The sequence below is a fragment of the Lethenteron reissneri genome, chromosome 21 (genome assembly GCF_015708825.2).
Source record: "Lethenteron reissneri isolate LAM-NWPU_2019-01 chromosome 21, ASM1570882v1, whole genome shotgun sequence".
Taxonomy (NCBI): domain Eukaryota; kingdom Metazoa; phylum Chordata; class Hyperoartia; order Petromyzontiformes; family Petromyzontidae; genus Lethenteron; species Lethenteron reissneri.
The window spans coordinates 2,147,261-2,167,980 of NC_083799.1; the positions used below are offsets into that span (position 1 = coordinate 2,147,261).

At 44.2% G+C, this 20,720-nt stretch overlaps 1 protein-coding gene across 8 annotated transcripts; it reads left to right on the forward strand.

Annotated features, from left to right (window-relative positions):
- The first annotated feature begins 1,698 nt into the window (after positions 1 to 1,698).
- On the forward strand, positions 1,699 to 20,720 carry LOC133345032 (jerky protein homolog-like). Of its 8 annotated transcripts, XR_009755403.1 has the most exons (8): positions 1,699 to 1,958; positions 3,406 to 3,534; positions 5,384 to 5,455; positions 6,625 to 6,795; positions 7,978 to 8,257; positions 10,040 to 10,124; positions 13,529 to 15,949; positions 16,232 to 19,103. XR_009755403.1 is itself a non-coding variant. In XM_061555408.1 (7 exons), the coding sequence occupies exons 2-7, from the start codon at positions 3,408 to 3,410 to the stop codon at positions 20,582 to 20,584; spliced, it is 2,358 nt and encodes a 785-aa protein (XP_061411392.1). In that variant the 5' UTR covers positions 1,699 to 1,958; positions 3,406 to 3,407; the 3' UTR covers positions 20,585 to 20,720. The 8 variants fall into 8 exon arrangements, 7 of the variants coding, with proteins under 7 accessions (XP_061411392.1, XP_061411388.1, XP_061411390.1 ...); XM_061555408.1 differs by lacking the exon at positions 13,529 to 15,949 and having other exon boundaries at positions 18,962 to 20,720; XM_061555404.1 differs by lacking the exon at positions 16,232 to 19,103 and having other exon boundaries at positions 13,529 to 16,218.

A 20,720-nucleotide genomic window follows, 5' to 3' on the forward strand; every position in this document is an offset into this window, starting at 1 on the left:
AGATGTAGGCTTCAGCTGGTGGACGTGGAACTTCAGCTTGAAGAATGCAGCGACCCCGGTCCCCCTACGGTCGGGGCCGCTCCGCCCTTGGCCCCGCCCGCCTTCTGGAGCCTTCTATCTCCCGCTCAAGAGCTTTCCCTAGACACGTTATCACCCCCTAGTCCCCCGACCTGGGGGCCTCTCTATGGACACTCTAGATCACGTGTCTGCAGGGTCAACCAGAGTGCCATGGCCCGGGGCAACACTGCCCTTGGGCTGATACTCCCCCGCTCCCCTTCGTGGGAGTCCCCACCACACGCTATGCGCGGTGCCCGCGCGATCCAGCGCTCACCAAGCCCCGCTAGGGCTGGCACTACACCCGCCCACAGGGTGTATGTGATGACAAGTGCATCGCGTGCCCTGGCCCTCTCAGGCCGGCACCATGCAGTGACATCCCCGATGTCACTGCATCCCCGATGTCACTACACAAGAATTCATCTACATTGGACCATGTTCATCCACAAAATCCTGATATGCAAATCTGCACTATGCTTAGCTAATAAACCCAATTGTCAAAGCCATGAAATCTAAGACGTCCATCTAAATTGTATTTTAACTATCCCAAGAACAAGAATTGTAATAGGTGACATTTTCCGTTGCAGCACCAACGTTTTGGAAAAACCTTGTTTCCTCTCATCATAAATCTTCCTTTAAAAGCATATTCTGAAGCAGAAGGTTAGTGCCGGGCACAACCACATTTGTAAATGTGCTTTGGAGCTGTGTTGTCTTGGTGTAATCCGGGACTGTTTTTGTTTTGCTGCCTTGCCAAAGATTGCATTTGGTGTTGAAAAATCAGCATGAATCGATGTCCTTATGCAATTTGTACTGATGATGACGTCACCCTGCTGCTGCTCTATTTAAGACTGGGAGCAAGTGCAGAGCCTCACCATTCTGGCGAATTGCCGGATGATGCTGGATGCAATTACCAACGAAACTCGTACCCAAAAATTGTAAATGTTGTGGTTTCACTCTTCAACACACCGGTGGGCTAAAGTAGTGAACTATTTGTCTTTTGTCAACGTGACACTTTTTTTGCTGATTGGCCGTGTCGGGTGGTGGAGGGTTACGACACATTTATAAATAACGCGATCTAATTCTAGATTTGAAGCTTTCGTGACTGCAAGGATTCATACTCTTAGGTTTTTTCGGTAAAGTCACGTAGGTAAAAATAAATAAAAATAATAGAAATACAATAATGTAATAAAATAAATGTGTTTACCAACGCGATCTAACCCAAAAACGTTATTATTTACTGACTTGCTTCGCTTTCCTTTCCTGTGCACTCCACTCGTATTTTTGTTTTGTTTGTTGTTGTAGCTCTCTGACCCGCCCCTTACTGGACATCTGCGAAAAAAAGGAACTTCACAGCTCATCAGATTCTTCCAGTCAACATAAAGATTCCTGACAAATAACACAAAAAAGATAAATGCATCGTGTCGCTCCCAGCGAATCCATGGTTCGGGGCCGCTGCTCGTCGCATCACGTGACCCCAACCCGGATTAGAGGATTAAGAACTGCCCGTAGCCAATCAGCGCGAGGAATCGAAATCGGATTCGCCCCTCGGAAAGGAATCGATATCCCAGCCGAATTTCCGCTCCGGCCGCGCGTACGAATCGAATCGTACACGGTATCGATGACTATAGAATCGATACACTGGCGATTCCGAATCGCGCGTCCGCAAAGCGTGCAACGCGCCTCTCTCGCGTCTCCCTCCTTCTCTGCGTCTCCCTCGCCCTCCTTCTCGCCCTCCTTCCCTTCTGCCTCTGCCCTTCGCACGCCGCCTCCCCCTCCTCCTGTCCCCAGTCTCCCTCGCCCCTCACCCTCGCTCGTTCCCGACTCGAGGACATGACGTTGTGCCGTCGTGCTCGCACGTGACGTCACCTCGGCGGCTGTGTGACGTCACGCTGCGACGTCACCCGGTGAGTGTCGTAAATGGCGCCGGCGTTGCCACTTCGAACGTGCGCACGTGGACGTTCAAGCGACGTAACGTCCAAGCGTTAATGCGCGTCTCAAGGGCGCGCAACTCTTAACTCGTCCACCCTTCGACGTGTGTCTGTCCACGCTGTGCGGGAGGGTGGGGGGGGAGGTGTTTCGACCGTGATTCATTGTCGCCGCGCGACATAACTTTAAACGAAACCACGGTCCCATGGAAATTCATCAATGATCATTCTCATCATCGCTTGCCTCGAGCTGTGGCCAACGAGGATGGACCAAAGTGTTGGTTGGAGATCAGCTGCCACAGCCAGGGACCTTGCACTCAACACTTAGGTGGGTTCCGTGGGATCAGGCAGAGGGGTTCAAGCAAAGCATGGCTCTGCTGATGAAACACGGAGCATCGAAACCGGTGTCCAAAGTTTGCGTTGAACCGATGTTGCTGGAATTATTCGCGACCTCCCGCCTGCCGAATTAATCTCGGACGAATTGCAGGATCCAATAAGTTTGTTCTTGAAGGTATTTGATCATATTGAACCGTAACACATTTAACTTTGAACAACCCGTTGCTCAGTTTGGCTGGTTTCTATAGTTCCTGAATAATAACACGACTTTATACTAAAGTTGAGTTGATTTTGGATCACATTTGCGAGGGTTATTTTGTCTCCGCGTTAGAAACAAACGAGCAGACTGGACCAGACGGTGATCGGAGTATCACAAAGCTCTCTCCTGAAGTCCTCTCGTCGTGGCTGGCAGACCTCGACACTGGGTGTTTAGCTCCTGAACACATTGTCATCACACGCAAAAATGTAACGAAGAGAATACATTCATCCTTTTAACTTTTTTTTTGAAAGAGGTAAATAGGAAGTGACCAAAATATCTTGTGCAGCATCCTTTTAAAAATTCTGTAGTCTTGAGACTTGTTGAGGTTTTCTGGATAAATTCGTGAAATTGAGGTTAACACTCGATTATCTGTGTGGTTGGATTTTCCGGGTCAGGTGGATTAACCATGCTTGTGAAAAAGATTCACGTTAATACGGGTTCAATGTCCTTGTGTCCGCAAACATGTGGGCAAGTAAAATGATTAAGCAGCAATACAGACAGATGACATTTCTTAACCCCCATTCCACATGGAAAATGTATACATATTTTTATAGACTATTTACATGTTTTGCATTATATGTGTTTTGGTCTTAACCTAGCCACCGCTACCAGATTATTAAGAGTTATCATTACTGAAACGTGTTATCTTTTTTATGGACTTTTGCTAGCTGCTATGAAATAAAAGGTATTTAACTAAAAATTTCTACTCTTTGGTTCTTTCGGTCAAGTCACGCAAGTAGAAAAATTAAATAAAAATAGCAAAATTTCACGACGTTTCGATCGCAACACAATTTATATTGGTTACGTAAGCGCTATTTTTTCCCCCCGCAGACATGGAGGCCTGGACTCCTGGTGCTTTTCTGTGCACAGAGCCATTCGTGAAACAGGAGTGTGACGACAACCCTGGCTGTGAGATGTGGATGGAAGCGAATGTGAAGCAAGAAGAGTTGAGTGACACCGGTGAGATAGTGTTCACGCATTATGTGCATGTGTGCGCTTGTGTGTGAACTCGTAATCCTGAGTTTTCAGTAAAGAACCAAACATTGGGACTTGTTAGTGCGCCAACAATTATTGAATCAATTAAATTACAGTGGAACCCTGTTTTTTCTTGGTGCTGCTAATCCATTCTACGGATTGACTTTGCCGGTAGCCAGACTGTTATTAACAAACGAATCTGAAAGCACGTAAGCTCGGATTCAGTGAAGCATAACATAACATCCTGGCACAGCATTCATTTGTGAATCCTGGAGCCTAACCTTAGATGGATCTGGGTGCCATTTTCAGTTTTATAGGTATTATGGAAGAGGCTGCATTGAGGAATATTTCTTGAATAAAATTCTACAGTTGACTGTTGTCCTTGGGCAGATCCTCTTTGCGGATTAATCAAACATACCACCAAATTAACCATTTAATTTAATTAATAAACACAGGGCCATATTATACATAGGTAAATAATATACATCGCATAAGTTGCCATTTAATTCGATATATTTGTTTTATCTGAGTCATGTCACCCTCATTGCTAAAGTAGATTGATAGTTTTCGATTTAAAGCTTTCGTGACTGCAGGGATTCATCTTCTTGTTTCTTTCGGTAAAGTCACGTAGAAGGGAAGTAATAAAATAATAAAAATAAAACATAATAAAACAATTCTCACGACGTTTCGGCTACAACGCAAGCAGCCGTCTTCAGGTGAAGAATGAGACACTACCAAACTAGGAGCTTATATATAAGCTGCATTGGGGGTTGAAGAGCGCCTTAACAAAAAGAATGTGCATGTGAAGAGGGATTTAGCATATTCATGGAAAATGCGTAGGCGTTGGGCGGGGGGGTGTCAAAGTCATATTATGCCCATGCATTATGCAGGATCAGCAGCAACCAAGGGGGGTGCAGGGATTAGCAGTAACAAAGGAAAGGAATGTTAATGATATGTAGCTGCAGTTACTCAACAACACGTAGAAAACTAAAGTATAAACTACATAAAAAACTAAAGTATAAACTGCATCGCACCATCAGTATACTTACTATACTCTATAATAAGCTGAGTTACTAACAGCAAGTAATACATTACAATTTTACCTCGTAAAAATTCTATAAGCATATTATAGAATTTTTACGAGGTAAAATTGTAATGTATTACTTGCTGTTAGTAACTCAGCTTATTATAGAGTATAGTAAGTATACTGATGGTGCGATGCAGTTTATACTTTAGTTTTTTATGTAGTTTATACTTTAGTTTTCTACGTGTTGTTGAGTAACTGCAGCTACATATCATTAACATTCCTTTCCTTTGTTACTGCTAATCCCTGCACCCCCCTTGGTTGCTGCTGATCCTGCATAATGCATGGGCATAATATGACTTTGACACCCCCCCGCCCAACGCCTACGCATTTTCCATGAATATGCTAAATCCCTCTTCACATGCACATTCTTTTTGTTAAGGCGCTCTTCAACCCCCAATGCAGCTTATATATAAGCTCCTAGTTTGGTAGTGTCTCATTCTTCACCTGAAGACGGCTGCTTGCGTTGTAGCCGAAACGTCGTGAGAATTGTTTTATTATGTTTTATTTTTATTATTTTATTACTTCCCTTCTACGTGACTTTACCGAAAGAAACAAGAAGATAGATTGATAGTCTACAGTAAACGTATCTCTGCTGCCCACTTTGAAAGGTTTCCCCATTACTTTTTCTGTGGGTGTTTTTTGTTAAGTCAGTAATGTCAGGAGGTCACTTTTTCCATTAGCCTTGATGATTGTCGTCTTTCCTGACTGGGCCATGCTGGTGCGATAATGTGTCCATTGCTTGTGTAGCTGTGCGAGACTGGGAGACAAGAGCGCCGCTCATCAAATCAGAGCATGGAGAAGAGAGCACCGGCTGTGAGTGTGAACGTGTGAATTAACAGGACGCCTGTATGTCAATGCCTATTGTTTGTATGTTGTATGTAAGCATGTTAAACTTATTTCTCACTGTGTATAGCCAACCATGCTCATCGGAGGTGCACTGCACCGTGATTCCAGGGATCCAGGTTCGATTTCTGATAATGTGCACCATTTGTCGTTGATATTTTCAATTGGCATGGCCTCCCATAGGTAGACTCAGGCTAAAAAGGGTATCTGGTGTGGCTGATTGCATGTTAACATCAGCACTGGAAAGATGAATGCAACCTGGTGTGGTGATTGCGACACGACCCCCTCAAGTGCCTTGTTGGCCTTAAGAGGTAGTCACTATCACCACTTGCCTCCACAGTCTTTAAGTGATATGTCTTGGTTAGAGGCATGACATTTTACATTAAATGAGATTTTTGATAAAAGTTTGTAGAATGTAATGATAATGTCTTTTCAAAGATTATGCAACCCAAAAATGCAAACAGTTCTGTATAATAATAATTCAGTAGTGGTGTTTGCACCATTTTTATAGTTCAAGGCTGTCATAAAGATGCTATTTTTCACAGACAGTCTGCATTAGTTTCACAGTAGGAGGCAAAGTTGCTGTCTTTCAAATTAAATAATTGCTGTTAACGTTTCAAATTTGGAAAATTAGCACAATTTTGCTTGTACACAATGGTCTAACACTTCTTGAAGGACGTCACGGAATCTTTGCGACCACTATAAAGCAGACGGAGTGTATTTCAGTTTCAACACCTGCAGTATTAACCGTGGCAGCCTGCCAGATTCGAACCGTGAACTTCAGCAACACCGGCGAATGCGCTACCGCTGGGCCATGTCACTGCTCAGAAAATATACACACACCAAGGCTGTGTGCGTGAGCTGTCTGACGCGTGTTTGAATAGTCGCCTTGTAAAACATGGCTTACGTGTCGATTTTAAGCTTTCGTGACTGCATGGATTCATATTCTCCGTTCTTTCGGTAAAGTCACGTAGAAGGGAAATAATAAAATAAAAATAATAAACAAAAATTAAACATAATAAGATATTATGTTTTATTTTTATAATTTTATTATTTCCCTTCTACGTGACTTTACCGAAAGAACCAAGAATATGGCTTACGTGATTCAGTGATATTAACATATTTAACATTGTTTATCACCTCAGTCTCAGAAGACGACTTTCAGGCCGAGAGAGAGGATCTTCAGACTAAAAGGGAACAGCTGAGGGCTTATCATTCTTCCTTGAGGCCTGCAGTGACGTGTGACCCACAGGGAGACCATGCAGTGATGGGGAGCTGTGCCGAGGTGGAGGTGGAACTGGGAGACATGAATGAAGGTGCTGTGTCTTGCATTATTTTTCCTATTATGCTTGTCACTGAGTGACTACAGTAAAACCTCGGCAATTCAGATTTCACATTGAAGTCACACCAGGTCGGATAAATAATAAAATAATTGCGTGCAGTATCCATATAGTCCTCACTTTCCCCTAGAGTGCATGTGTAGTAAGTATTCAGGAGGCTTGACGACGGGGTCGGAGGCACACTTATTTATTAACACCAACGTGTGCACAGTAACGGGTACACACAGTACTTAAGGGGGTATCGTCCCCTTCACTCGGCTACAGGGAGACACAACATCTAACCCCGCTAACCTACGCCCAAGTCCTCCACTACGGAGCTAGGGGAGGCTACCTATCCCAGCCCTGGTCAAGCTGGGATCCCGGCACCCTGAGTCTCCAGACCGGCTCTTATAAGAACGTCAGTCTGGGCTCTCGGGTACACGCCACCGGCTTGCCCTGGTCGGCCCTGACAAGGACAGCGAGCCAGGGGAGCTCCGGGGCCTATTCTAGCTGGTCTTCAGTCTTCGCTGGTTTAAGCTAATACTCGACCTCGAGCCCTCCGGCTCACCACCTTTTATAGCACTCGGCCCCCGGGAGGGGCCCGTGGGGGATGCAGGTGCGGACGTCGGTGTGAGCACCTCCTCTGTGTACGGCCCTAACCACGCCCCTTGTGTTTGTTAGCCATCCGTGCCCATACACAATTACACCTCTACACTTGGAAGCAGTCCCTGTCCCACCACTGTACCTGCCATGTGTTACCAGCCTATTCTTATATTAGTGACAGTGTTATAATTTCAAGCTCTACGGTGTGTTTTTATTACTCCGTGGTCATGTTTACTCCACTGCTAAAAAGAACACTTGGGCAGGACACGTCATCACACAGGATGATGGCCGGTGAGCGAGACTAATGATGAAGTGGCATCCAAAGGAGCGAACACGCCTAAGAGGATGCCAACTACGGAGATGGAGCAATAATATCAGCGCGTGTGCAGGGGCTAGATGGATTGTGGCATCGCAAGACCATGAGAGATAGTGATGGTTTGGGGAGGCCTTCCTCCTGCAGTCGATAGATAATGGCTGATGATGATTTTCGTTGCAATGAGCACCGTCAAAGGTATGCAGCAGTAGCGGCCGTGCCTCCTGGAGTGGCGAGTCGATAGCAACGTTCTGTGGGTGCAGCAGGGAGCGGCAGGCTGGCATGCGGCATCTGCGGGCGGAGGTTTATGAACCGGAACTCGCTGCGGCGACACATGCTGCTGCACGAGGGAGACGTGGGCACCAAGAAGCACCAGTGCCGGCTGTGCCTGTACGCCACGGAGCTTGCCACTGAGCTGCACCAACACGAGAAGGCACACGCCGTGGGACGCGTGCATGCATGCGGAGAGTGTGGCAGGGATTTCGTGATGGCCTCGCAGCTCAGGGCTCACCTCAGAGTTCACGCAGAGGGTATGCGCAGCAGGTGAGAACGCCCATTTTTTGCTTTTGTTAATGTTATTAACAAGGAATTCAAATGCTGTCGGGGTAATTGTCTGAAAGACTAAATCTGGTGTCTCACTCACCGGGGGCTAATAATCGCCATGCTGGAGCACTGAACCAAATCTAAATAATAATCATGCAGGAAAAGCTCTGTTATTCGGCACTTTACCATCCGGAATGCTCTATTAATTGGCATCCGTCATAGATGGCAATACAAATCTTCCTTCGCGTATCTTGAAAAATTCCGATTGCTATCTGGCTTCTTGGAAGCTCTCAGGAAGCTGCCGAGTGGTGTCGCTAGCGGAAGACTCAATTGTAAACATCCTCCATTGTGATGGTGATGTGCTTGTGTTGTATCCTGACTTTATCACTGAATATATCTCGCCCATCCTGCAACTATGGCTACCAATACTGCCATCAAAGAGCAGAGGACAGAACCGAAAGTGTGTTGTGTTGACGATTATGCATAAATAAGATGTAATTAAGCGCCTGGAGAGAGGAGAGAACACGAACCGGTTGATGCAGGAATTCAATGTCGGCTCGTCTACGATCTACAATATCAAGGCGCAGAAGGCAGAGTTAATCCAGTTCGTGACAAATTTTAAGACAAGTAAAGCAATTGAACAATGCCCCGTGCTCTGCACAAACTAAAATTGAAACAATTCGACAAGGTATTGTTTGAATGGTTTGCCTTAAAACGCTCGGAGGGAGCTCCAATTTCTGGCCCAATGCTGACAAATGGAAATGACCGAGGCCTGTGTTTGCTCAGATGGATGATTGTTTTGCTTCAAACTTTGTCATGGTATCAGAAGGCTTCATGTGTCTGGAGAAAAAAGAAATCTTCTGATCATAATGTAAAATTTTCTAGAAATTGATTGAGAAGCACAGCGTAACCCCAGAGCAGATCTCCAATGCTGATGAAATTGGCCTTTTTTGGCATTGTTTGCCAACTTTTACCCTGGCTGGTACAGGTGAGGTTGGTGCAGCTGGTTTTAAGTAGAACAAGGGCCACCTGACTGTACCTGTGTGTGCAAATGCAGCGGACACACATATAATGAAGCTATTAATGGTGGGAAAATGCACGAAACCAAGAGCATTGAGGACAAGGCACAACGTAATGCATGGATGAGGAAATATTTTTGTACTGGTTTTTAGCAGTGAAAGAGCATCTGATGAAACTTGGAAAGCCAAAAGACACAAACGTTCTTCTAATTTTAGATAACTGTTGAGCTCGCCCTCCTGACAAGTTTAATAAGTATTAACTCTGATCACAAGCATGTTTGATTAACCGGCACCCTCCATTCCCCATGGATGTTGGACAACAGCTTTTCCTGTAGAATAGTAATGCAAATTATTCACCCAGGCAAGTTTCACTCGGTCTGAAGGCTTTATTTTTGCAGGGCCTTGCATTGCAGTGTTTGGTCACTTCCATTATTGTACAAACGAGGCTTAACTCTGCTTAGCTTCCGGGATCTGACAGTTGGGCACTTTAAGGGTGGTTTGTTCATAGGCAAGCTTGCTATCCTCTAAAGGTATCAGAACAATTTTGTGCATTGCCCGGACAAGTAATTTTGTAAGACAGATTTAAAAAGTTGATAATATAGCTTTCATGCCTAAATCTTTGTACTTATCTCAAACATGTATGTTTTATTTATGCTTGCAAGAACCCACTGAGTGGTAAATATTTGAACAACGTCGCCGATAGTTAAAGCTCCTGAAGGGAGAGTGATCAGTGGTGGTGCGGTGATGGATGGCGTGTGCATAGGTGTGACGATGGAGTGAAGACGACTACGCTGTCACCAAACCCTGACAGCCCCGTGCACATCGACCTCGCAGGCGACGGAGCACAGGTAGTGAGATCTGCCTTTCCCACCTCATCTCAATCTGTTACGGCTCGTGCAAGGAGACACTTTCCAATAGGCTTTGTGTTGTTTCACACAAAGGTGAAAAGGGACAGCAGCAAACAGTACTGTTAAAGTTGCAACAGATCAAGAGAGAGTTAACGCGTTTCCTGAATTGCACGCAGTTATTATAAAAGCTTGGGAAAGAGAAGTGTTTTGTACTGCAGATAGATTCACCCCAAGACGATAAAACAATAGTTATTAATGCAGCATATACACAGTTTGGGACTATGCATGCGTCTTTGAATTGGAATTTAAACATATCTTGCACAAATGCATACATATTCCATGTGGTTGGCAGCTGTTGCAATGACTGTCATACAGTCCTGTACGTGCAGACCCACTCTGCAAAGTAGTACACACAGCTGTAGAGCATCAGCTAAGAGGGTCACAGGAGATGAGTTATTCATTATGTTATACTGCCCTCAGATACTCGTAAGCGCCATTAAGGAGGGATTTAACATGTAGGAAGAAATTGCAATGTACAGATAGAAAGCTAAGAATGTGAACGGATAACAACTCAGCACCCAACGAAAATTCAACGCAAAGAGAGATTGAATCCTTTAGATACACAAAATGCAAATTCAATTCAAACATACATTCAATCCTTTGCTAGATACAACATTTTGTATCGATGTATCTGAATTTGCAGGTAACCTTTCAAATTTGTAATATTACAGAATATGAAAGAATGCAAACATTGGCCTACTCTTACGAAATATGATGTCACGACAGTTTTCGTCCACTGTGAATCGGACGCATCACACTATTATGGTCATTATACCCTCCGTTACAATCTGGCCGGCTGTTGCGTTCAAACTGTGCGCCTCTGAAAGAGTCAGTGAACGTGCCAAGGCTTGGTCCTGTAATATACGACCCTGTTATCCGTGACTTCTATGTTATGATACATGAGTCCTAACCGATGTCACGGATCTTACCATAACCCATATTATTAATGTTATTGTTATTATTATGTACAATTTGCTCATATTAGTTAAAAAGCAAATGTAGTCATGGGCAGTGACTTAATTTGCCTATTAGTCGTGGAATTCTCAGGTATTTTCAGATAAGCATCGGGAGGACAAGGAACAGCCTTAGATGGAAGGCTACAATGCATGTCTGCGATGCTGCGGACAGAATTTGGAGTTAAGGTCACCCAACTTTGATCTCAAACCTGTTTTCTTTTATTGTTTAACTTAATTTTAATTTCACAACATAGTGCTAACATGTGCTGTGTTGTGCGTAACAACCAAACATTTGAATTGTATATTTAAATTTTGCTTGTAATTACGCTTCAATATTTTTTTATATCATGTACTTTTTTCTCATTTGCAGTTTTTTCCCATCCACCACTGAATTTATCCTGTTTTTCACCTTATCTCTTTTTATGTTTTGCAGCTAAATTCCTATTTTCTTTTGCGTTCATTTACATTTTAAATTTGTTCAAAATACTTGCTTTGTTGTTGACTGCATATGACTAAATGTACGTAAACATACAATTATGTACTTGATAACTGCAAATACAAGTTGACACACACATCCTTAAAGCATGTGATAATATACACAAACATTAACACATTACTCTCGAAAGGGTTTCCATATTTCACCACCATAGGTAATTTGCGCAGTACAGTGTCGCAAATCCAAACTTACAATTTCTGACTAATCTGCACTGAGTTATTTTCTTTATAGTGGTCTGCGGGGATGGATATAATAACATTCATAAATCTACATTGTTCACAGCTTCAGTAAAGATGTTTCACTTCCTATTTAGTTAATCTCAGCCTACTCTAGAATAAAAGAGGAGCAGCTGCTAGACGTCCCATGATAATTCTATAACTAAGCTACAGTGTAATGTGTTTTTTTATTTGTTATCTTCCCATTTGTGATCCACAATAATTCCTATTTTATGTTAATCTCCAAAATTTTTGCAACAATTTAAGATTTCGATTTTTAAAGCTTTCGTGACTGTAGGGAATCATATTCTTGGTTATTTCGGTAAAGTCACGTAGAAGGGAAATAATAAAATAAGAAAAATAGAAAAAAAATTCTCACGACTTTTCGACTGCAGCACAAGCAATCATTATTAGGTGTGAAATCCACAGCAAATTTTCTTGCTGTGGATTTCACACCTGATGAAATTTTTTTATTGTTTTATATGTTTATTATTTTATTATTTCCCTTCTACGTGACTTTACCGAAAGAACCAAGAATAACAATTTAAGAGTTCAAGAGATGTATTTGAGCCGCGATTTTGTGGTCCTATCGGCGCGATTTTAGTCAGCGTTTTTTTGTCATCTGGGGTACAAATAAAATCGTCACATGAGTGATTCCCGTGACACAGCACATGGCATTACTACGCTAAAATCAGATTGATCAGGGCAGACTTCAGAGAAGTTGCCATTCAAAAAAACATAGATTATTTCATATACATGTCTCGTGACATTGACGGTGCAGAGATCACACCACCGCGATGCGGTTAAGCCACTGTCAACTTTCGTCTCATTTTCTCGCAATCAACGTCTCAACCTCATGTCAGCCTCAGACACAGTCAATGTGCATATCTGCAAAGAAGGGGTGTTTGTTTTTTTGGTTACATTTTCCTTTCACAGCAGTTGTACCAAGGCAGTGATGCTTGGTCACATTTGCTTCTTCTCTCCCATGGAGAGACATGGGCATTATTGTTCAGCTCTTAAACGTCCACTAGTTATATATATAGAGAGGCATTTATAGGCAGAGGGAAAAAGGAGAGTCTAGATTTGAATAGGAGCAACAGCATGGATGGTTGGGGAAAGGAGTCCAATATTAGAGGGCAGCATTGTATAGAGCATGTAAAGCACTCGGAGATGCCCTGACGTTAAGGACACTGACATATACATAATGAACAATTAGATTTGAATAGAAATCCTTGGCTATTGGAGTGGAGAATGTGTGGAAGGGAGTGGAGTCAGATGAGAGGATAAAATTAGGCCATGGAAAATCCATGGAGGATCTTGAAAATGGTGAGCATGATCTTGAAATGTATCTGGAATTTAATTTGGAGCCAGTGAGGGGATTAGAGGAATTTGCAGGTAATATTTAAATATTGGGATATTTGGCCAAAATTGCTTGATGTGATTGGTTGTCAGATTTGACTCTCCAAAACATTGAGATTTCAATCCAATCCAGATGTCGACAGACACTGTGATTATATCAGGGAAAATAATTTAGATGAATAGCAGAGTCGATAACCCATGCCAATGCTGCATTATATTTTACTAAAGCTTGAATGTAGTTGAGAAACTCTGAGGCTGAGGAAACTCACTGTGCTTGTGGTGTGTCATTCTTTTGATGTTATCCTTGATTGTTACAAGTTGTCTTCAAGCGGCAAGCGGAGGAATCCCATGCCCACTTTGGACAAGAAGGTGCAGGTTATCAAGAGGTTCAACAATGTTGATATTGCATCTCACCTTGCTGCTGAGCATGGATGCGGTAAAAATACTGCCCATCACCTTCACCCCAGCAGGGACAAAATCCTGTCGCACGTGTCAGCATCCAACAACACAGAAATGCCCTTGCGAAGGAATAGCACAAAGACTACTGTCGTGCAGCAGTTGGACTCGGCACTTTTCTCCTGGTTCAAGCAGAGACAAGCCGCGGGCAAGTCCATCTCAAGCCGTGCGGTTGTCGAGCAGGCCCAGCAGTTGCACCGTGACCTTGGAATAATTGAGCCCCTCAATGTTGGTTGTGGGTGGCTGCACCGGTTTATGCACCGACATGGCATTCATGGCCTTAATCCTCAACCAGAAAGATTCTCCACTGAAGATTGTGCCACGTCCGCCTTTTGTAGGCGGTTCCTTAGGCTAGTAGATGCACACGCCCTGGTGCCGGATCAGTTGTATGGAGCCACAGAGTTGGAATTGCACTGGAAGGGTGTCTCAGTGGCTGGCACGGCAATGGCTGCTCCTGACTTTATTGATGATGAGGAGCCGATTGCTGTGTTATGCTGTGCAAATGCAGCTGGAACTCATCGGCTCCCTCTGGCGTTTATTGGTCGAGCTAGCAAGAGTAGGGTCCTTAATGGTCTGAACGAGGGGTTCCTACCAGCTGTCTACTTCCAGCAGAACCCTACGCAGTCTTACAGTGACATCTGCATGACTTGGTTTCACCACAACTTCATCCCTGCCGTGAAAGACCACCTTAGTACCCAGGGCTTGGCCCACAAAGCTGTCCTGGTCCTGGCAGATACACCATCCCACCCTGAAGCACGCCCCCTGCATTCAGTATCAAATAACTGCCATATTTTCGCAGTGTACATGCCTCCAAGCGCAGCACTGAAGCTTCAGCCCATGGAACAGGGTGTTGTACAGAGCCTCCATCAACATTTTATGCGCGGCCGGCTTAGCAAGCACTCGGAAGATGCGTTAACCTCCCCAAAGGAGCACGTAGTGATGGACGTGCTGCTTGGAGCCGTGGCCGCATGGACGCAGATAGAAACAGCGACGCTCATGGCCTCCTGGCATGAGCTCTGGCCCAGCGGTGAGAAGCTCACAACTTTCAGTCCGGCGCAACCTGAGAATGGACATCGACATGAGGCAACGAACATGGCACTTCTCCATTGGCAGACAGGGAAGACACTCGGGTGCAGAGATGGATATGAGGAAAACATGCAGACTGGGTGCACCTGGGATGACAATCAGCCCAGCTACAAACTTCCCAAAGATGAGGACGGAGCAGGGGAAAATTATGGCCATACAGATTATAGTGCTAGTTGCTTTCAAAATAAAACTAGTGGCATTGTGCTAGATGGGCATTGTATGGCTAACATTACTGGAGAAAATCATGAGCATGTAGCAGAGCAGAATCGTGTCGAGGATGTCGATGGGGATGATGAGGTTAACGAAGATGATGACCCTCCTGCCCAGAATGAAATCAGTGCAAGGAGTGCCCTTATGGCTCTGGAAACAGTGATGCAGTTTCTGGAGCAACAGCCAGACACGGACCACCAGGAGATGGTGCAGCTCCTCGGCACCCGCCGTAAGATCAAATCCAAACTCTCCGTGTCTTTACGCAAGGAAGCCATCAGGCATTTGCTTCATGGTCATGGACACCTACGCTCAGGAAAGTCTCCTCGTTCTGGCCCGCATTGCTCGACTACGATGAGCTTATAGAGGCCAAACATCCAATTACATGGCTATCTCACTAATGTTGCAGTATCCCTTTGCCCGACTCCCATTTCGAATCATAGATTCCTGATCGTATATCGTCTCAATGAAACAGTGTTTCATTGTGAACAGTTGTATATATATTAATTATGACCTTGGTATAACAGCTTGGATAACTGGCTCACTTTTGACTGAATAACATGCAATTCCATTGTGAAATACAAATATGGCTTTTGATAAAGGGCACAAATCATAGAGAAATGCAAGTTGAAAGTTATAGTGAGTGACAAAAAGAGGAGCAGTTGGATCATGGAATAAAAATAAATTTGAGACATCAGATGCACTATTCAGACAAATATTTGGATTTGGGCACAACAAAATTAAGATGCAATGCTGACTGATGGATGAGACGCGTGACGGAATAGCAAGGAAGGGAAACGTGCCCGAGAAGAAGACTACTGTGGAGATGGAGCATTGAGAAGGCTGGTGATGATGGAATCACTCTTATTGGTTGAAGCATATAAGTTAGCTTTTTAAAAGTAATAAATAATCAATTATATATGAATCGGCAAAAATGTGGCGGACTTAATAAGAATCTTATTCTTAGGTTTTTTCGGTAAAGTCACGTAGGTAAAAAATTTAAATTAATAAAAGTAAAATAAATAAATAAAATCACGACGTTTCGGAGGCAACACAAGCCTCCGTCTTCAGGTGGAACCGTCACAGCACGATAGCTGTATCAAGTAAGAGAAATTCCAAGAATTATTTTATTTTACTTTTATTAATTTAAATTTTTTTGAAGCTTTCACGAAAGCTTCAATTATAGAATTAATAAGAATCTATAGATTTCGATTTAAAGCTTTCGTGACTGCAGGGATTCATCTTCTTGGTTCTTTCGGTAAAGTCACGTAGAAGGGAAATAATAAAAGAATAAAAAGAAGACAATAATATAACATTCCCCAACTCATTGGGACGCTGTCTTTCCGACAGCCCTGTTCTTCACCTGAGGACGGCTGCTTGCGTTATGGTCGAAACGTCGTGAGAATTTTATTTTAATATGTTTTATTTTAATTATTTTATTATTTCCCTTCTACGTGACTTTACCGAAAGAACCAAGAAGAACAATCTATAGCTTAAAGCTGTTCAATCAAGGAGACTCTTGAAGTCACTTTGAGCATTAGTTACATAATCAGAGCTTTGTATGGATCATTCAGTGGTATTCCACTCTTTAATCAAACCATCGAGTTTGTCATGTCGGTGAGAGATTTTCATTGGCAGTACAAGGTGAACAACGCAGCATGTGGGGTTTTTTTCGTTAAAGTTGTCTCCTGCTGAATTGAGCATGGGTGGCACTGCACTAGTCTCCTGTTTACAGCCCTGAGCCAGTGGTGTGATTCTACATTTCTATGGTGGGTGTAACTAGAATTTTCCTAGGCCAACTGTTTATGAATTCCCCACAATTATAAATGGGAGAGGTGAGATGGCCAAGTAGTGGTTGGGTTCGATTGTTGCAACGGTTTTCGGTAATACTGAAGGCATTGACCAAAAATACGCACCGTCTACTTTACAGTGGACGTAGAGTGAAAGCTATGTGCGCCAGTGTGGTGCTCTAAACTTTCCAGAGTTGAATAATTAATCACATTTTTAATTGGAATTACAGTACCAACAGCAACATTGCCTCCGACCGGCAGACGAATGCCCACTTGCAGGCTGGTGCTGCGTCACCTTGTGCCGCACAGGGACCGCTGTCTTCAGGGGGGTTCTCCCCAAGGCTAAAAAAGAAAACTACCTCTGGGCATTGGAATGGTTGAGATGAGACATTGTGTCACGTGCATTTAGATGTTGGGTCAAGCACCCAAAAAATGTGAATCTTTATTCTATGTAGGTAAATAATACATACATTGGTATACCCTCATGCGTTTTTCTTTCATCTGACCCGCCCAATTGCCTCAGAAAATTGAGAGTTGACGATGTATCTGTATTCAAACATGATTTAATTGTACGTGTGCTTTTTCCCCAAAATTTCTACTTTTTAAATGTTATTTTAGCTTTTGTTATAGTTGTATTGGGTTTTCATAGACTGTATTTCACCAGGTTACAATAAGATGATACCAAAATTGTAATGTAACAGATGCAAACTAACAGAGATGTGCATACTAATGAATACGTGCATCACTCATAAATTATTTACTTAAATCAATTTAACTGCATTGATTTCTTTCATTTTCAAATCCTTAGTTCTAAGGGTTAATTCTTGAGTAACCAATAAAGTAATTCCGGATGTATGTGTTGGTGCCTATAACATTGGATAGTGTTAAATATTCTGCTGGTTTGTGCATCCACACCTTTAGGACTGGATTCTAATGAGTTTTGCATATTAAACGTATATTTCAGTAATGTGTAGTTGAGTATATCTCTTGCATTTTTTTAATATACAAGCATGCTGGGGCGAAAGACCTATAAAAGCTTCTCACTCTGCACCTTCGATTAGCACGGATGGCTATGTACGGTGCGAAAGAAGTTCAAGATACATACCCACATGTTATTTTTATTCATGTAGTTGGTGTTGTTGTAGTGAGATAATGTCCTTTCTCCAGGAAAGCCTCCCTAATTCCCAAGACCCTTTTTCAGAAGGATCCTGCTTTCAGCTTTATGGCCAAATCTATTAATGAGCCGTGTACCCTCACGCATATAAGCAGCTTATATTTAAGTATCTGCACAAATGGATTGTTGATTAAATCAAGTTACTGCAATTTGGCAACCTCACAGCCCGTTTTGGTTTGAAAATGTATAAATCTTCATGATCCACCAATCCTCTTTCAAGTGCCTGGATTGGGTGTCAACCTATTCTGGTAAATGGGCTTTACTCGGGAAGTAATCTGATATCCGAATTGGTGTGGTAGAGTATATACAAATGAACCTTATGGCGGTACCCCGGGTTACCATAGTAGCCCGGCTCTCGCATAATGTCTGTGATGCAGTCATTTTTAGTCTGTTGATGGTCGGCGATGCGGCAATCGACTCATCTCGACGAGCTGTACACGATGCACCGCTATGGTGCATTACGAGCGTTCGTCCTCGCTGCGTTTCAACATCGCGGAGTAGCACTGATTTCGGATTGATTGGTACCCCAGTTGCAGAGTTAAGTACACCCCTGGAAAAAATAGTGTCTCAGAAATAATATATTTAATTGCCTTGGCCATTTTTTATTATTTGGTACCCTGGGGTACCGCCATAAGGATCAAATAAAGATTGGATTTATAACAAATATATAATTCACCCTTTGTCAATGAAGACCTCCCCCATACCCTGCCAGTCATGGGGGTGGGGGGGGGGGTTGCACCATTTTTCACCATCCTGTGATGTTACTCAAATACAGGAGGCCATTGTGTGCCAACATCAGTCAAAATTTGCCAATTAAAAACATTGGGATTACACATAGCAACATTTCCTGTCACTATGAAATCACTCTGAGGGAGTGGCATCCTCAGAGCAAAGCTCCTAATACACAAAGCCCCAAAGTGATAAAGTTTCCTCACACCTCGGTTGTCTCGTGCACGTGTGTATAATGTTACTGACAATGTAACTGAAAAGCAAACAACCCCAACAGTTGTTTTCTTTTTGTGCTTACAACCTATCAAGATTGACCGCAGGGGCATCTATAAGCTGCTGACCATTGAGCAGAAGGTCGAGCTAATCAGAAGGCTGCGTCAAGGCGAGACGGTGTCCTCGCTCGTGGCCGAGTACGGCGTTGGCACGTCGACGGTCTACGACATCAGGCGCATGGCGGACAAGATCCTGGGGTACGTGGCGGGTGTGGACAGGCTAGCTGAACCTGCCAAGTGCAAACGCATGACCAAGGCAACCCTGGCCGATCTTGATGATGCCATCTTCGAATGGTTCCGCCAGATGCGGGCGTGCAGCGTGAACATAGATGGCCCTGCGCTCTGCTCGAATGCCTTACGACTGCACGAACAAATGGAAGTTGAAGAGCCTTTCGCGGCGAGCTCAGACTGGCTCAAAGACTTCAGCAGCCGCCACGGCATCCAACTATTGCCGCCACTGTCTGGGCCTATGGAAATGGATCCGCTCAGGGTGGCACTGGAGGAGGCAAAGCATGCAGGTCTGACACGCGAGCAGGTCTACAATGCGGTTGACATGGGGATCTTCTGGAAGCGCTTGCCCTCAAAGAGCATGGTGTCACGCAGCGCCGAGACCTCTCCAGACAGCGGAGCTGCTGGGTACAGAGTCATGGTGCTCTTATGTGCCAATGCTAGCGGGACGCACCGTCTTAAGCTCGCCGTGGTGGGCAAGGCGAAGTGGCTGAGGGTCTTCAAAGGCCTGGAAGCGTTGCCAGTGGACTACAACACGCGTTACAGCGCACGTGGGGTGGAAGCTGCGATGCTGCAAAGATGGTTCAAGCAAAGGTTTGTGCCAGCCATCCGGCAGCACTTGCGTGCCAAAAAATTGCCCGAGCGAGCTGTCCTCTTCCTAGACCACGTGCATTGGCGCACACAAGCCAGCATTGAGAGCGACTGTGGAGACATCAGGTTGGTGTGGCTGCCGGCTGGCTCCGTCTCTCCCCTGCGTCCAATGTGGTCGAGTGCCATCCATGCCTTCAAGACGCACTACCGCTGGAGGCTGTTAGGGCGGATGCTGCGACCGCCAACTTTACCCGACGTCCAAGTCGAGCGTGCTTTAAGATCGTGGGGGCAGCACTCTATTAACGACGCCCTTGTCGACACTGCCTCTGCCTGGGAGGATGTACGGCCAGAGAGTCTGCAGAAGTGTTTTACGAAGCTTTGGAAGTTTGGGGAGTTGGAGGAAGCAAGCGGAGCAGAAAAAACACATGGATCAGAGGAGGCTGAGGAGCCTTCGACTGTAGCATTCTTGGAGAGGATGAAGCAACTGCCCCTTTTGTGTGATGTGGATAAAGCTGATGTTGAAAAGTGGCTGACTCATAATGATGAGGTGGAGGAGGAAATGTTTGATAACCCTCGCAATCCTTCGTCATGTAACGAGCAAACTAAACATAGGAACTTAATTGTGCCAAATGAGGATGGCGACAGTGGGGAGGAGCACATGGAAAAGGATGGAGAAAGGTTTGGGGTGGTTGAAGCAGCCGACGCGAAGTCTGCAGCTTACGCAGTGCTGAAGTACATGGAGCAATGTGGAGACTTTAATCCGGAGATGTGCAAGCAGATGCAAAGCATTGCAGAGCTCGTGGGCAAGCGAGCATGTGCAGGTCAAAATAAGAGTCCGTAGTTTCTTCATGGCAAAAACATCGTTTATTACACAGTTTATGTAGAGACTTTCAGGATTGCATAATTCGCCATAAAATGCAACGTTTGTTTTACATTCAGCCACCAGGTGCATCATTTGACCATTTATTCAACAAAGT

Excerpts from the sequence above, each read along its gene's own strand:
- LOC133345032 (XM_061555404.1), top strand. The coding sequence starts at position 3,408 with ATGGAGGCCTGGACTCCTGGTGCTTTTCTGTGCACAGAGCCATTCGTG. Across the intron at positions 5,456-6,624 it reads AGAGAGCACCGGCTGTGAGT|TCTCAGAAGACGACTTTCAG; the intron begins GTGAACGTGTGA and ends TTATCACCTCAG. Across the intron at positions 8,258-10,039 it reads GCAGAGGGTATGCGCAGCAG|GTGTGACGATGGAGTGAAGA; the intron begins GTGAGAACGCCC and ends GCGTGTGCATAG.